The 16,330-nt window shown below is 36.8% G+C and overlaps 1 protein-coding gene across 1 annotated transcript in view; it reads right to left on the bottom strand.

Moving 5' to 3' along the window:
• The window catches only part of ELF8 (binding protein), a 153,145-nt gene that overhangs the window by 60,347 nt on the left and 76,468 nt on the right, over positions 1–16,330 (bottom strand). The window contains exons 7-14 of the mRNA XM_090005197.1: positions 11,904–12,004; positions 10,997–11,050; positions 10,723–10,839; positions 10,539–10,602; positions 10,109–10,323; positions 9,875–9,959; positions 5,816–5,916; positions 5,610–5,702 (exon numbers count right to left, since the gene is read on the bottom strand). Of these exons, the coding sequence (XP_089861323.1) occupies positions 5,610–5,702; positions 5,816–5,916; positions 9,875–9,959; positions 10,109–10,323; positions 10,539–10,602; positions 10,723–10,839; positions 10,997–11,050; positions 11,904–12,004 (830 nt within the window). The remainder of the gene's footprint in view (positions 1–5,609; positions 5,703–5,815; positions 5,917–9,874; positions 9,960–10,108; positions 10,324–10,538; positions 10,603–10,722; positions 10,840–10,996; positions 11,051–11,903; positions 12,005–16,330) is intronic.

Below are 16,330 nucleotides of genomic sequence, written 5' to 3'. Positions count from 1 at the left end.
CGCTTAGTTTCATAGGCATGATGGTGACTTTATCATTGTCATCCATCGATTACAAGGAGAGAAAGAATAGGGATAGAAGAGAAACAAGAAGAAAAATGAGAAAGAAAGAAAAAAAAAAAAAACAATACAACAAGATGTGAAATCTTCTCCAATGAAGTGATAAAACACTTCTCTTCAAGTGGCGAACACTTTTGCAAACGGGCACGGAAACCGAGGCAGCTTTTCCTCAAGATTTAGTACTTCCGCGGCTCTGATACCAGGAAATGAAATGGGGATCTTCGAAACACGAGCTTTGATTAACAAGAGCAAGTGTCAAGAATGACACTAAAGCATAACCCTTAAAAAGGGTATAACTGGAAACAAAATAAAAATAAAAAATGTATTCTTTATTGATATGAAAAACCAATTGCTTAAGAAGCATTGGAGTAAAATACAAGAGGGGCTGCACCCCTTTATATACACAGCTGAAAGAGGACTCAATAGAGCTGTTGGGCACAGTCCAACAGCTCTATTTAGAGCTGTTGGAATGTGTCAGTCCAACAGCTCTATTAAGAGCTGTTGGACTGTGTCAGTCCAACAGCTCTATTGCTAGTCAAGTCTGGACAGGACTTGACTAGCAACAGTCATTCTAGTTCAAACTGAACTAGATGACATAAAAACAAAAAATAAAAATAAAGGAAAAAAATACAGAAAAGAAAGAAATTAAAAATGTATTTATATATATATAATAATATAATATTATTATATATACATATATGTACAGTTTTACATTTTAACATTCCTATGTCCTAATTATTGAAAATTATCAAATCATACCAAGTGAATCCACATTGTGTCCTGCTCCCATATCCACTTGACATAGGGCTCATCGTTTTCCTTGAACATGGCATTCAAAGGTTTCAAAAGCAATAGATAAGCAGATCTTCATGAGAAGGTGAAATCTTTCTTGTCGAATATTTAGTTTCATTAAGATGGATGCAAACGATCAACTACTAAACGTGGTGTGAGTCCTCTGGTAATGTTGAAGTTCCATAAAAATTAATGTTCCAAGATCTGCTCCTAGGATAGCAAGATGCCACCATACACTCCGACCTAGTTAGCACTTAAAGTCTTTCAACTCAGACTTCAGTATGGCTCAATTATTCCAATTTCCAAGGATCCAACCAAAATCTCGTTTGTTGATCATTTCTCAGTGTTAGACCTACACACCCCTTAAATTCCAAAAGAACTTCAACCAAGCTTTCCAAATCCCTAAATATCCTGCACAAACGGTGTTCCAATGCCAAGAAAAAGGTAGCCGGTCAACCTTGTATTTACTTTTGAGGAGGAATATCCATCAACCTTGATCAAGACTTGATTTTCATCACCACTTGCGCCAAATGCACTGTTTAGGATATCTAGCCTCTGAATACCCACCTCCACATTGGTTGGAAGTATGGATATTTTTCAACAGACTAGGTGAATCAGACTAGGTGAATCTTCTGGGAATCCATCTGGTTGTTCCAAAGAAAACATCTTGTTTTGGGTTTTTTGGTCCTTTTTGAAGTCATGAATAAAGCAAGAAGATAAGAAAGGATACAACTCGGAACATGCTTGATCGAGATGGTTCTTCCAATCAATGACAAAAATATCATGACTTCCAAGACTGGAACTTAGGGCATGTTTGCAATGCCCTGTGATTCTTGTATTTGCTCAAGATCCTATGATTGTAAATCACAATCACAATACTTTCTCAAGGTTAATGAAAAATGAGAAAGTTACATGTGATTGTGTTTGCCTTGAATCTTGTGAAAGTTGCCCACAAGATTGGCCTTGTGACCAACAATCACAACATCTACTTTCTCAGTTGTGATTGTTCATCCCCACCTATGACCAAAGCAAACAGGACCTAACTCCATCCTCTCTCTGAGTGCTTGTGTCCAGACATCCCTATAAATAAACTTAATCTCTAAGTATTTCATGAGAAGGGAGCCAACATGCATCCAAAAATGTCGGTTGCTTCAGCTTTTATATTGTTTGTGGCATTAAAGAGCATTATTTTCTCCTCCTTATTGCTATGTAGACTAAGAGCATGAGCAAAGCACTTCAAGACATGATGGTGATCCTATTACTTTACGTAGATGACATGATAATCACAGGAGGTGATATGCAGGAAGTTAATCATATCAAAGATGTGCTTAAAGCCACTTTGATACGACAGATCGTGGTTTTTTACGATATTTTCTTGGAATAGAAGTGGCCTACTCATCTCGTGGTTATTTTTTGTCACAGACTAAGTACGCAACAGAGATCATTGAACGATCAAGACTCTCGGATGAAAAACTAGTTGATACTCCGGAGGTCATAAATGCCAAAATGAAGAAAGATGATGAAGAGTCTTTGCAAGATTCAACTCCCTACAGACAAATGATTGGGGCTTTGTCTTATCTTTCTATTACTCGTCTTGATATATCTCATGCTATTCATTCTGTTAGTCAATTTGAGCATTCTCCCACTAGAGTACATATTAGTGTTGCAATGAGAATTGTTAGATATATTAAGAAATCTATTAATCATGTCTTGTTTTTATCATCCTCCTCATTGCATATTCTGATTCTGACTGAAGAAGGGATGTAAATGATAGACGCACAACCATTAGTTTATGTGTGTTTGTAGGTGATTCCCTAATTTCATGACGATACAAAAAACAGCAGAAGGTATCTCTCTCTTCCACTTAAGTTGAGTATTGTGCCATGGCAACAACTATGTCCGAGTTGGTATGGTTAAGACAACTTCTCGAAGACTTGGGAGTTCATATTGCGGAACCTTCAAGATTATGCTGCGACAACAAAAGTGTTGTATACATTGCAAGCAATCATACATTTCATGAGAGGACAAAACATATTGAAATGGATTGTCACTACGTTCGTGAAGAATTCCTGAGAAAGACCATCACATTGCCTTAGTTCCGTCTGAGTATCAATTAGCAGACTTCTTGACCAAAGCGCTTCCGCCTCCCATATTTCACTTCCTACTTGGCAAACTCTTGATTATTCCACCATGAGTTTGAGGAGGGGTGTTAATAGGGGTGGCAATTTCTGACACGACCCGCCAACCCGCCTCTTAGGCGGGTTCGGGTTGGGCTTAAGCCAACCTGTTTAATAAACGGGTCGACCCGTGTAACCCGTTTATTAAACAGGTCGGGTTCGGGTTGGGGGTATGCCAACCCGCCAACCCGTCTCCCCGACCCGTCAACCCGCCAACCCGACCCGTCAACCCGACCTGCCAACCCGATCCGTCAACCCGCCAACCCGACCCGCCAACCTGAAAACCTGTTTACCCGACCCAACCCATTTATTAAATGGGTTGGCAGGTCGTGTCGGGTTACCCGTTTATTAAACGGGTCGGGTTCGTGTTTGCCACAGCTGACCCGTTTAATAAACGGGTCGGGTTCGGGTTGAGGTATGCTGACCCGCCAACCCGACCCGATTGCTACCCCTAGGTGTTAAGATATATATATATATATATATATATATATATATATATATATATATATATATATATATATGTTGTAAACCAAAATACCCAGCAAGGGTATTTCGACCTTTTATTGTAATAGGTGTCGGCCCATTAGGGGCTGACAATCCTTTTCATTTATTTTTATTTTGTATTTTTTTGTTTTTCATTTTTTGTGTTTTTGGGGCAGCTCCAATATAGCTGATGGAGCTGCTCCCAACGGTCATAAACATGACTGTTGGGAGCAGCCCAACAACCATATTGGGGCTTCTCCCTAGTAGCCCATCTGTATTATAAATAGGCCCTTTGTGGCCTTGTATTTCTAACTCATTTTGAGTGACTCTATGCAATAACAAATTTGTTAGACTCTTGTGTGGGTGGTTTGATGATTCAATCAAGTATTCTATTTGATTGAAAGTGTGGTATTGCATGTTTATTGGATTCAATCCATATCATTACAAGACCATCGCTTCGCTCCAAGGTGAGTCCCAACCTAGCCACTTCCCTCATGGCCACAAAACTGTGGGTTGCCCCAAAATCCAACATAACACTTATAGTAATGTTATTTATGTGGGCTTGTATATACAACAACCAAGGCCTCAAGGGCATGCCACACTTGATATGCAATTTTAGAATAGGCCATTGTCAACTCGGCAACCCGTGCGAGTCAAGGTTTTTTATTAATTTATTAAAAAAAATAGTAAACATATATTTATGTGTTATTATATACGATAATAATTCATATAAAGTAAAAATAAATAAGTGAGCATGTATATATATGTATTATAAATAAATAATATCTATTAGCAAAATAATTGGATATTTTAGCATTTAATAAAATTTTAGATATGATTCTTTGGTTTTTGTTAAGTATAAGCAAAATATTTGATTATTTCAAGATTTCATAATATTTTTGTGTCTTATTTTTACTTTAATATAAGTCAAATGCTTGATTATTTCCTTATATATAGATAAAATATTTGATTATCTCATGCTTTTATAATATTTTGGGTTGATGGGTTCTATCTTTTTTTCGAGTTAATAGAGTTCATTTTTTTTACTTGAAGAAACCACCCCAGGATCATAGACCTAGTCATGCAGGGTCTGTCTGGCGTATTTATGGTCGTTGTCCTGGCAGCTTAAAAGCATGAAGGTTTACCCCTCGCACCCGGGTAAGTATTAGTGCCTTTGTGGTTGTCTTGCACGTGAAAAAAGTAGTCCCATATGGATGGGAAAGGTGGAAGGCCTATCCAATGCCTATTATAAATAGATTTTCCATCTACCCACCTTTGCACATTCTACTATGAATCAGGAATGTAAAAGTAACATTGAAAGTTGTGTTTTCAATTTACTTTTTTACCCCTTAAAGATGTGTTTTTGTTTCTAAGTGTTTTTAAAAAGCTTTTTTTTTCTTTCATGGGTTTTGTTTTAAAATAACCCGAAGCCTAAGTTGACTCAGTCGGTTCGGTTTTTGGCTGATTTGAACAAGGTTTAGCTCAGACTCAGCCGAGTTTGGTCTTAAAACGAGGCTTACTGGTTTCTTGACTCAGTTAAGGATTGATACGAGACAACATGGCCGAGTCACAAGATGACTCACTGATTTGCCAACTATGACCCACGCCTCTCATTTGTATGAATCCTTGATAAATAATAGAATTGACTCATCTTGGCCTCTCTAGCTTGCTAGAGTGGATTGGTTCTAGTTATGGTCTCTCTAGCTAGAGATAGGCTCAAGCACTAGATCCTTCTAGTGTTTGGGGTTTCCCTACATTTTTTCACCCTTTCGCACACCTTCCCTAGCCATTCTCATTCCTTTCCCTCTCATTTTCCTGCTTTTCATACTAAATGATCCCCTACCTCAACCATTTCCCCACTTAAACCTCCACTTTCCCACCTTTACTTCCTAATTTTCCTACCTAAGGGGCTGGGTTAGTATCAGTTCACTTGCAGCCATACTTCCCACTTTTCAACAGAAATGGGGATCAGTACATGTCACAACTTCTTTCTAACAATCTTTATTTTCCTTTTTGAGCAGTGTAGAAGCATTTTTTACTGTCATATAACAAAAATGAAAAGGCGCCAAAGGATGAAGCCATAAAAAGAAAATGACCAACCTGTGGATCACGTGGGTCAATTCTTGTAGCCTTTCGAAATGTTTCCAAAGCCTTGTCCATCTGCCCCAGCTGGATATAAATGTGCCCAACTGCCTGGTATGCATCCACAAATAAAATTCAGGGAAAAGGTAAATTACAAGAACTGAAAATCACAACAAACAAAAAAGCTGATGACAAAACTACTTCATGGTAAAAAATCTGCTCACTTTCAGACTTTCACAATTTTCAGGATAGACCTCCAACACCTTCTCAAAATTTGAAAGAGAACTTCTATAATCCCCCAACTTCAACTGGACTTGTCCCAAGCCTAACCGAATGTTTAAAAGCAACAAATTAGACATTCTATAAAACAATGTGTTCTCACAAAAAGATGTAATTCTTAAGGAATCACCAGCAAAGCATTATAAGTTGGATTGTAGGCAGACTCCTCTATTTTTCTTATTTTTTTCTCTTCAAGACTAGAAAAAAGCACCTAAATTGCAATTGCACATTTGACCTCAACAAGACAATAATTAAAGAAATAGTAAGTAGCAATCAATTCTTTTGCAAATTCACCAGCAGAATAATAATAATAATAATAATAATAATAATAATAATAATAATAATAATAATAATAATAAAAGCTTCTGCCAAGCTAGTAAACAGTAAGATTTGCAACACTTTATTCATCCATGAGCATAGTGTGTACAGCTTTCCTTACGGCATTGTGAGTTCCCAAGGGGTTAGTATCAAGCCGATAGGTCACAGAGAATGAGAAGAGCTTATTGCTGTTAGGATGCATCATTGATTTCTTGTCAAAAAGTAATTTCTTTATCAGCCTGTTTTGCAGCCCCCAGTTAGTTTGCATCAATCACATTCATCCTGCACTTCTCACAGGTATACAGTAGGCATGATAAAGAGCCTTATATACCATATTAACGTGAAACATGTATTATTATGTTGTATCTGTATTTAGTCATTCAATAGTGTAGAAAGGGAAGATCTGTCTTTATGTACCCTTCCAGAACACTAAAGTCGTCGTTAATAGGATTTAGGGTATTTTAGTCAAAAAGATTTTTAGCCCAAGGGGACAACCCTTATATGCTTTATATTGCCTTCTTTGTAAAGTAATGAAGCTAGAATATTTTTTCCTGCCTTGCTCTCTTGCTTCTTCTTCTACATTGCTTCCACATGGTATCAAAGCTATCTCCGGCTATGTCACATTGATACTGATGCAGGAATGGGACATGACGTGGATTCGCTTGGTATGATTCGATAATTTTCAAGGGACATGGTTGTACACACACATAGATGCATGTATGTGTGTGTGTATAAAATAACATTTCTAAATTGCTATAATTAGGAACATCAAATTATGAAAATAAATTGAAATTGAAATGTAATGCAATTGATGACAAATTTTAAAAGAAAAAGAATTCAAGTGAATATGAAATAAATAATTAAGATCACCAAAGAAAATAGATAAAGTTAATGACACAATGTTGACTCTGTGAAACTGGTCTAACTGTGCCCATGAAGTGTCTGATCATGTCCATGAAGTGTCTGAGTGTCATATTGTGTCGATACAAGGTACGCATGCTAAGTGAAGTGTCTATTTGACACAGATTCCTGGAGCAGAGCAAAGAATACTAGCTCATTGAAGGAGGTATTGAGGCTTTATTCTTTGAGGAGAAAGTACTGCTGTAGAAGGTCGTGAAGGCTGGTGTTGATGTCATCTCCCAAGTAACAGCTCATACTGGAGGAGAACCCTTTGTTTGAATTAGGGATTTGATATCCCTTGTTTTTACAAGAATTTTGAATCAATAAGTAGGAGATTTGAGTAAGTGGTTCTTTTTGTAGATTTTCTGAAACAGGCAGTGAACAAGGTAGCAAATTGAGAAATCTTGATAATCAGTCAGTTTTTTACGGTTTTAAAGCTTGAGATAGCATGCATTTGAAACGTTTTTTAGTGAAAGTGTGAAATTTGATTTGAACTCAATTGGATGAGTTCTATCGTGTTTTTCGTGTGGTGGTACCGTGGTAATAGGTGACAGGCTTTAGTTGGGAGCAGATCATCGAGTTTATTGTAGTTGTTGATTGCTTGAACCTTTATAGCATGTTTTTCTATTGAAATCTGTAATGAGGCATCAATCATTCCTACATCTTGCTGAGTTGTTGAAATTTCTTGATTAAGAGGGTGTTGGTGATATAAGATAGTGTTCCTATTGCAGAGATAGTATGTTCCCAACAAAGTTAGATGAAATCGTGGTGTCTTGGATATTGTACTCACGACTTGGGTGAGTCCTTGAGGTTTTCTACTTGGGAACTAGGCTTTGACAATCGAGTCTTGGTTTGATTTTCTTAGATCTCTCTCCATAGCATATTAGTTTGTGTTTTTTTATTGAATTACTATTGTGCAAAATATATTTGGCTTGTCTCTATTATAGTGGTTGTTGTTCAGTGCAACCTCTTTAATATTGTATTTGGGAATTGGGAAGAACATAGAGAAAGGAGAGCATATTTAGCTTATCATGGTGAAATTTGATGGGGCCAATTATGCTTATTGGTAGTGGGTTCTTGGATGGGACCAAAGGTAAACCCTATGTTACATGGACACTTCACCTAGGCTGAAGTGTCGGTGTCGAACACTTCCGAACACCAACACTGACACCGACACTCCTAGGCACGGCACCAACACGTCGTTTTTTAAACTAGGAGTCTGTGTCAAGTGTTCAACACCTTAAAATGTGTCTCGACACACCGTTTCCAATGAGTGTCATACCCATGTCCAGTGTTGGGTACTATAGACACAAGTGTCCGGCTTTGTGGACACTTCATTGTTAAACAAGTACCGAAGTACCAAGTATTTTAGAGTTGGAGGATGCTTACCTGGGAAGTATCCATCACGCGTCAAGCATCCAACACTTCCACTAGTCTTGATGATTTGTTTTGACTTTTTGCACTTAATGGATTGATCTACAAAAGCATGATCGGCAGCTACTTATATTTCTTGTTATTGTAGCCTGCTGAATGCAGACTAGGTTGGAGACCCAAATGCTAGAAGATTGGTAACAGATTAAAGAGTATACTCAGGGTCACAACTTGTTTCATGGCCCAGTAGAAACAAAGAACCATGGCAAGGTCAAGTATAGGAGCTAAATATTGTTCCATGGAACCAGTAATAGTAGAAAGAAGTATTGTAGATTCAACATCTTACATCTGTGCACCAAAAAGTGGAGGGATCATTGCTACATTGCAATAATAGAAGTGCTATAGCTATTTCAACTAATCAAGTGCAGCATGCAAAGATAAACCATGTGCAGCTGGACAGGCATTTTGGGCAAGAGAAAATGGAGTAATAGAGAAACTCAGTCATGTTTGTTTTTAACAAACAACAGATTGCAATTTTGTTCACCAAGTGCCTTTCAGTGGCTCTGCATTGGCATTTAAAAGACAAAATCCCTTTCAGTGGCCCAGAATTGGTATTTAAAAGAAAAATAAACCCATGGTTCTTAGTTCTTACCATAAGGGGGGGGTGTCAAGGACAGTACACGGTTCACATGTATTACATTCATGTGTAGGAGTATATTGGTCATTTGAATTTGATAGAGATATAAGTTTCTATGGTTGTACACTTATCAAAGTTATTTCTATACACTGAAAATACACTTAAATACATTATAGAAGACACCTCAACCATAACCTAACAGGACGTCTCCCTTGGCTACCATCCTTCCCTCCCTTCCTCTATTTTTATCTCTCTCCCTTGTTGTGCTTTCTTCTTACTTTTGTAGGACACACATCCTGAGGCAAAATTCAGAAAAAAAATAACTTCCTAGCTCTCAATGTGTGTATATGCTATCCATACAAGACTTTAGTATCTTAAAACTTATGATTATGTAATTTATGGATGGGATTTTAGATTTCTAAATTGCATCCTCAAACACAGGGCCTCCAATGCTACCAACAGAAGTTTGTGCATGTCACTTGAAATCCATATGAAACTGTGAACTTCTCAAGCTTAGTCAGACTTATTCAGAAGAGAGATTGCATACAGTTTTTAGAATTAGAAAAAGAAGATATTTTTAGTGCATGCAAATTCAGTATGTTTACTTAGTGTTTGAACTGCAAGCCTTATTGCTAGAATATCAAATAAACGCTACTACAATCAAATGATCTATCGATAATCAAACTGATTTTCAAAGATGAAATAATAGTCATGTCTGTAGAAGAAAAAGAAAAATGAATAAGAAATAATATTTGTGAACAAACAAAGAATTACAAACCATAGTATGGTAATACAAAATCTTGTGGCTTGCTGATTTCCTTGACAGATGCAAGATAATAGAATCCAGCTTTTTCATAATCACCCTACATCCATAACACTAAAAGTTGAGAACCAATATATAAAGGAAAATATGATTGAAGCATCAATTATAATAGTTCCTAACTTCATTACAAGCAGAAAAATACAGCAAAGACAACGAAAGAATCATCAAGGGAATTGTTAATTGTACCACCTTGCTATGATAAGACCTTGCTAAATTATAATATGAATGGGACTTCATTAGACCATGGTCGCTCACAGCAAGTGAAGTTTCTGTTAGTTGCTCCACAAGAAAATGCTGCCCAGTGAAAAAGAAATGATTTGCCAAATAGTTCAGTGCCATGGGGCAATATGGGTATATCTCAAAAGCTCTTTGCATCTTCTCCATCCCTTTATGTATTCCATGAGCTACAGCATACATTTGTTGAAACGATAATTAGTATTAAAGAAAAGATACACACCTATGGATGCAGTAGAAGAATTCTACTTCAGTTTATGCATACATTTACATGCATGAACACAAAATACAAACATGCAGTCATACAACACATACATATGCACAAATGCACTCTTAAGGTCACTTTAATCTAGAGGACAATCATTAGCTGCCCTTGCAGTCTTACCTTCATTTGTCTGTAAATCCAGAATTCCGAGAGCCACAAGAGCATCCGCATTTCCAGGATCCAACTAAAGATTGTACCCAGTTGAAAGACAAGGCAAGTCAAAACTTTGATTCTTGTAACACCAGACAAGAATTAAGAAAATCAATATGAATATGTGGAAATGACTGTCAGACTTTTAGTATACCTGCAAAACACGTTGAAATGCTTGTCGAGCTTTATCAAACTGACCCAAGTTGTAACGGCAGTAGCCTATGCCAAGTCTTACTGCTCCAGGGCAGTTAGGATATGCTTGCAAAGCCCTCTTAGTGAAAACATAACAAGAACCTATGTCAGTAATAACCATTGAATCCAATAATCATGGACCAACATTTACCACTGTTGCTGAAGCATGAAAAAAGAAATATTTTTTTCTTCATATCAGTACAATCAACTAAACCATTTGCACTTTAAGGTCACACCTTATATAGCTCCAATGCCTCCAAGTACCGTTCACGTTTATATTGAATGCATGCCTGTAGAGAGGTAATTAATTTAGTTACTACACAAAACGATCAATAGCAGCAGAAGCAAAGGCAGCAAAAGTAGTAGTACATTCCAATGAGGGGTGTTCAACACACTTCAAACTTTTTTGTATTATTTCTATTTGTATTTTCTTTTAGTATGCTATATTCCCACAAGCAATAAATATATTTTCAGGGTATTAAATTACAACAGCTTCAAATTCTAGCTAAAAACATTTATTTCAGTATCAGTGAGGTATAATGTAAGAAAGATCAGCATAAATTCTAAATAAGCATCAGAAATCATGCATACAGTACCACCTTATTCACATTGACTAATACAGTCAGAACGGTAGTGCATGTCCAACGATTAATCTCTTGCTGCTTGTGATTTGATGTAGGTGCAAAGAAGGCACAAGTAGGTAAACAAGAAAGGGGAAGAGAAGAGGAGAGAGTTTAACTAGGAAAGTCCCAAAACTATTTTCCTTCGGGACATCAAATTCATTACATTGCTTTCACATAACCACCTCTGGGGCACTTCACAACAATACTTCCTATACAAAAGATAAATTACATCTAATCATAATAATAAAAAAATTGATATAGATTAATGAAAAATTACAGAAATACCATAATGAAAATAATAACATATCACTCACACTGTACACCTTATAACAAGTGTGAATCATGTCATGCAAATAATTTTAATCTACAGAATGGAACGTTTAACTGAACTAGGGATAAGCACCAAACATGTGATGCAAAGTAATATAGAAAAAGACTAGTCATGCAAGATCAATCAGAGAGAAAAGAGGGGGAGAGAGACTAGGTATTTTGAAAAACAACAGATGTGTCTCAAAGGTACCTGACCAAGTAGGGCAGGAACATTATCAGGTTGCCCATCCAACACAATTTTAAACGCTGAAAAGGCCAGATCCAAATCTCCTTTCGTCAATAAAAGTTGACCTGTTAAACAAAGCACAGAGTTTCAACTTTAGAAATACACACAACACAGAGATACAATCACTTGCAGTGTGAACAAACGTTAGATATGCCTCGACATTAGTTTAATGAATCCAAGATCATTACCTAAAAGCAGGCACTGAGCACAATTATCCAGAGAGCAGCATCAAGTGATAACTAATTCATAGAATCAATACGGAATAGTAAAAATAATGGTAAGTCAAAGAACATGTATGGTTTTGGAACATCAGAACATAACCCTGTTATGATCACAATTTCCACGGCATGTCAAGAAGAACAGAAATGTTATCCTCAAGCGTTTAAAATAGAGAAAGGCATATTATGGCTTAAATAGTAAATTCAAATGCACCTCATTTTGCTCCCACTTTAAACGGAAATAGTGACGCAGATCATAAACATCATTTCTTCATGCTTGGAGAAGAAAAGAATGAAAAGCAGAACTCTTATCACATGAATCCCTACAAAAAAAAGCATTTTCTACAAAGTAGAATGCTGAATATACATGTAAAATTTTATGTTCTTCAAGTGACCCATGATAAATTGGTTGACAGAAATTTACAAATCACTGAATTAGTAATTCTCCTAAATAGAAGAAGTATGATGGTGTGGAGCTGCAATCCTAAAATTAGGAGCTTTTATTACTCAAATACCATAAGTGACTTTAGATAAGATTAGTTGGACGGACAGAAGTCGTCAAACACTGTGTGACATGTATATGGAACAAGACTTTATATGTTAACCATAGTAATGCATGCAGCCATCCCCTAGAGCCAGGATATGCAGTGTGTTCGTATATAAGAGCATAAAATGCAATAACCAATAGAAAAAATGACATGTTAATGCAGGAGATAGTTATGCCAATGCAAAAGGAATACGGAGATATGACAATGTATATGCATTCCTTAATGTCCTACTCAGAAAACACATTGAGTCTCCTAAGTATATGTACAGGAGAAGAAAACTCAATGGAAGATAAATGTCATACATTCCATTGAAATGAGATAGGGGGATGTATCCAACAGATGGCATATGTTGTTGAGGTGGCACATAAAGACAGATGACCTAGAGAGGAAAATGGACTTGGAGAGTCCAAGAAGAAAGAGTTAAAATGTATGCAGATATATATATATAGATATATATATATATATATATATATATATATATATATATATATATATATGTTATTATATACACATATATATATATATCAACATATACATATGTATACAGTTGTAAAATGGTATAACCCTCAGGGGTGTTTTTGTCTTTTTGTCATATGTAATTAGCACATTCCACTAGGGACTTTTTTTTATTCTTCTTTTTTATTTTTATTTTTTTTCTTTATTTCTTTGACCAAGGACTTTTTTGTCCTCTTCATAGAGCTGTTGACCATTGGGGAGCTCCCAACAGCTCTATGGGAGCTCCCCTTTGGTCCTCCCTCTCCATTCTTATGCTTTTGAGCATTCTTTAATAATGATTAGTATTTATTTTTTATGTTCTTTGTGCTCTTGTGCTTAAGCACTTTGTGGTTCTATGTATCTAGTCCATTAGTGGTCTTATTATTGTATGACTAGAGATTTCATTACATGGTACGAGAGCCCATTGGACTCCACTCTTGAAAGTCGTGCTTGTGGTGATTGAAGATCGTGTCTTCATGATTAAAGTGTGTTGTTTTTTCTTCCTCTTTACCTACCTCTTCTTCATCATGGAGCATGAATTAAGAGTGGAGCTCTCCTTCAAACTCAATGGATTCAACTACATGATGTGGGCGTTAGCCAAATGAGAATCACCTTAGAGAAAAGAAACTTTGGGGATTTGTGATGGGCACTACTCTTTAACCATCTTTAAAACTTACCAAACACGATGAAGGTGTTGAGATGATCGTGTTGGAGATGATCGTGTTAAAGCCATCAATGAACATCAAATAAAGGTAGAAGATTGAGAAAACAACCTTGTTAAAATTTTGGCATAGTTTATGAACAATGTTGACATAAAAATATGTCTTAACATTGCTAAATTTAGAAGAGCCAATGAAGCTTGGTTTATTCTTAAGGGTACCCAAAATGATCTTGCTAGATAATATTTTTCTCAAGACAAGATTAGATCCACCAAACAAGGGGACATGTGTGTCCGGGATTATTTAGTATCTTGTCTCCTCTTTGGGATGAATTGGCATACTTGAGCCAAAATGGATGACTCTCGAAAATGTTGAGACTAGAAGAAAGCAAATTGAGAAGGAACATTTTTTTCAATTCCTTCATAGTCTAAAACCGGAATTTCAACAAGTGAGTTTCTCTCTCCTTCATAGAACCAAGGCTATGTCTCTTAAATATGCCTTTGCCAAGGTATGTCAAGAAGAAACTCGCTTCGTCATGACCAATAAGAATGATGATGTTTTGACAGTTACTAGGTCAAGTTCCAATGTAAGGGCCTATAAGCCTCCCCACTTTGTAAAACAAAATAACTATAATAGTGGATCCAACTATAATAGTGGATATATAAAGGGTGTTATTTGTCACTATTGTAATGAACCGGGTCATATTAGACCGGTATGTTCGAAGCTTAAAGGCAAAATCGCTTCCATTAAAAAAACCACACCCAAGAAAGAAGAATCAAGAAAAAATGGAGGAGATATTAAAGACAGACTTAGTCAAATATCGGAGGCACTTCAACAACTTCTCAAATCATCTTCTACCTCGGGTGCCGCCATTGCATCTTCTTCATCTCCTCCAGGTATGTGGATTCTTGACGCAGTGCTTCCTTTCATATGACACATCATAAGAATGCCCTCTCTGAAGTAAGTACTAATTCTACTTCATCTTACATTTCAACGACTGATGGAACCTCTTTGAAAATAAAAAGTATTAGAATATTTGACTCAAAAATTTCTTGCTCCAAAAATAAGGGTTGTTCCAAAATTAAATTTAATTTTTTTTTTGCCTCTCAACTTTCCGATCATGGTTGCAAAATTTCTTTCTCATCCAAAGATTGCACTGTGAAGGAACTCCAGTTAAGGAAGCTGATTGAGCAAGGTCATAGGAGAGGCGATCTTTACTTCATAGATTTTTTATCTCTTCCACCCGTCATTTTGTAATTATGTACAAGGCAAAAGTATTGATACTTGGCATAAGAGACTTGGTTATACTAGTTTTTCAAAGATGTGTCTCTTTCTTTTTTTGAAAATATATTTGTAATAAAAAAGATATATCTTGTAAACATTGCATTTTTTTTAAAAAAATGAAAGCTATTCCCTTTTCTCATAGAACTTTTATCTTTACTCGACCTTTTGAATTAATGCATTCGGATGTATGGGGTCCTTCATCGGTCATATCAAAAGAGGTTACTCCTACTATGTTATTTTTGTTGATAAAATAAATCTGATGTGTTCTCGTTTTTTAAGGAGTTTTATATAATGGGTAAAAATTAATTTCTCAGCGACATACCCATACTTAGATCGAATTCTGGAGGGAAGTACATGTCAAATGATTTTCAAAGCTACTTGAAACAAAATGGAATTTGTCATCAAAGATCTTGTGCTAGAACTCCGCAATAAAATGGGTTAGCAAAAAGAAAGCATAGACATAGTAGAAGCCACTAGAACTCTTTTAATTTCAAGGGACATTCCAAAAAAAAATTTGGGCCGAAGTCGTTTTAACCTCACCTTAATAAATAGAACTTCGTCTTCATTACAAAATGTCTCCCCATTTGAAAAACTTTTTAAAATGACTCCTGATTTTAAAAGGCTAAGGATCTTTGGTTGTATGTGTTATGTGCTTACTCATAAAAATGATAAACCAGGGTTACCGGAAGCGCCTAGCTAAAAGGGGAAGCGCGCTTCCCCGAAGCGCGCTTCGGAAGCGCGGAACGTTGCGCTTCCGAAGTGTGGGGGGAAGCGTCCCCCTTTTTTGGGAAGCGCGTCCCCCTTTTTTGGGAAGCGTGCTTCCCTTTAATGGTGGACGTGTTTCCCTTTAATGGGGGACGCGCTTCCCTTTAATGGGAAGCGCGCTTCTCCCTCGCTTCCCCTTTTTTTTCAATTTTTTGTATTTTTTAATTTTGTTTTTTGTTTTTTTTCGCTTCCCCCTCGCTTCCGAGACGCTTCCTATGTCGCTTCCGAGACGCTTCCTAGGTCGCTTCCGAGACACTTCCCGAATCGCTCCTAAGTGGTCCCACGCTTCCCCGCTTCCTAAAATTTTGAAAGTGGATAGAGGGGAAATGAGGCTTCGCCCTGCCTCGCCCTGTTTGGACCGAGGATGGACTTATGCTTTCCCTGCCCCGCCTTGTCCCACCCCGCCCCGTCCCCGATCCCTG

Source organism: Nuphar pumila, chromosome 4 (assembly GCF_984573655.1).
Source record: "Nuphar pumila chromosome 4, dmNupPumi1.hap1.1, whole genome shotgun sequence".
NCBI lineage: Eukaryota > Viridiplantae > Streptophyta > Magnoliopsida > Nymphaeales > Nymphaeaceae > Nuphar > Nuphar pumila.
This window is presented reverse-complemented; position numbering and strand designations above follow the sequence as displayed.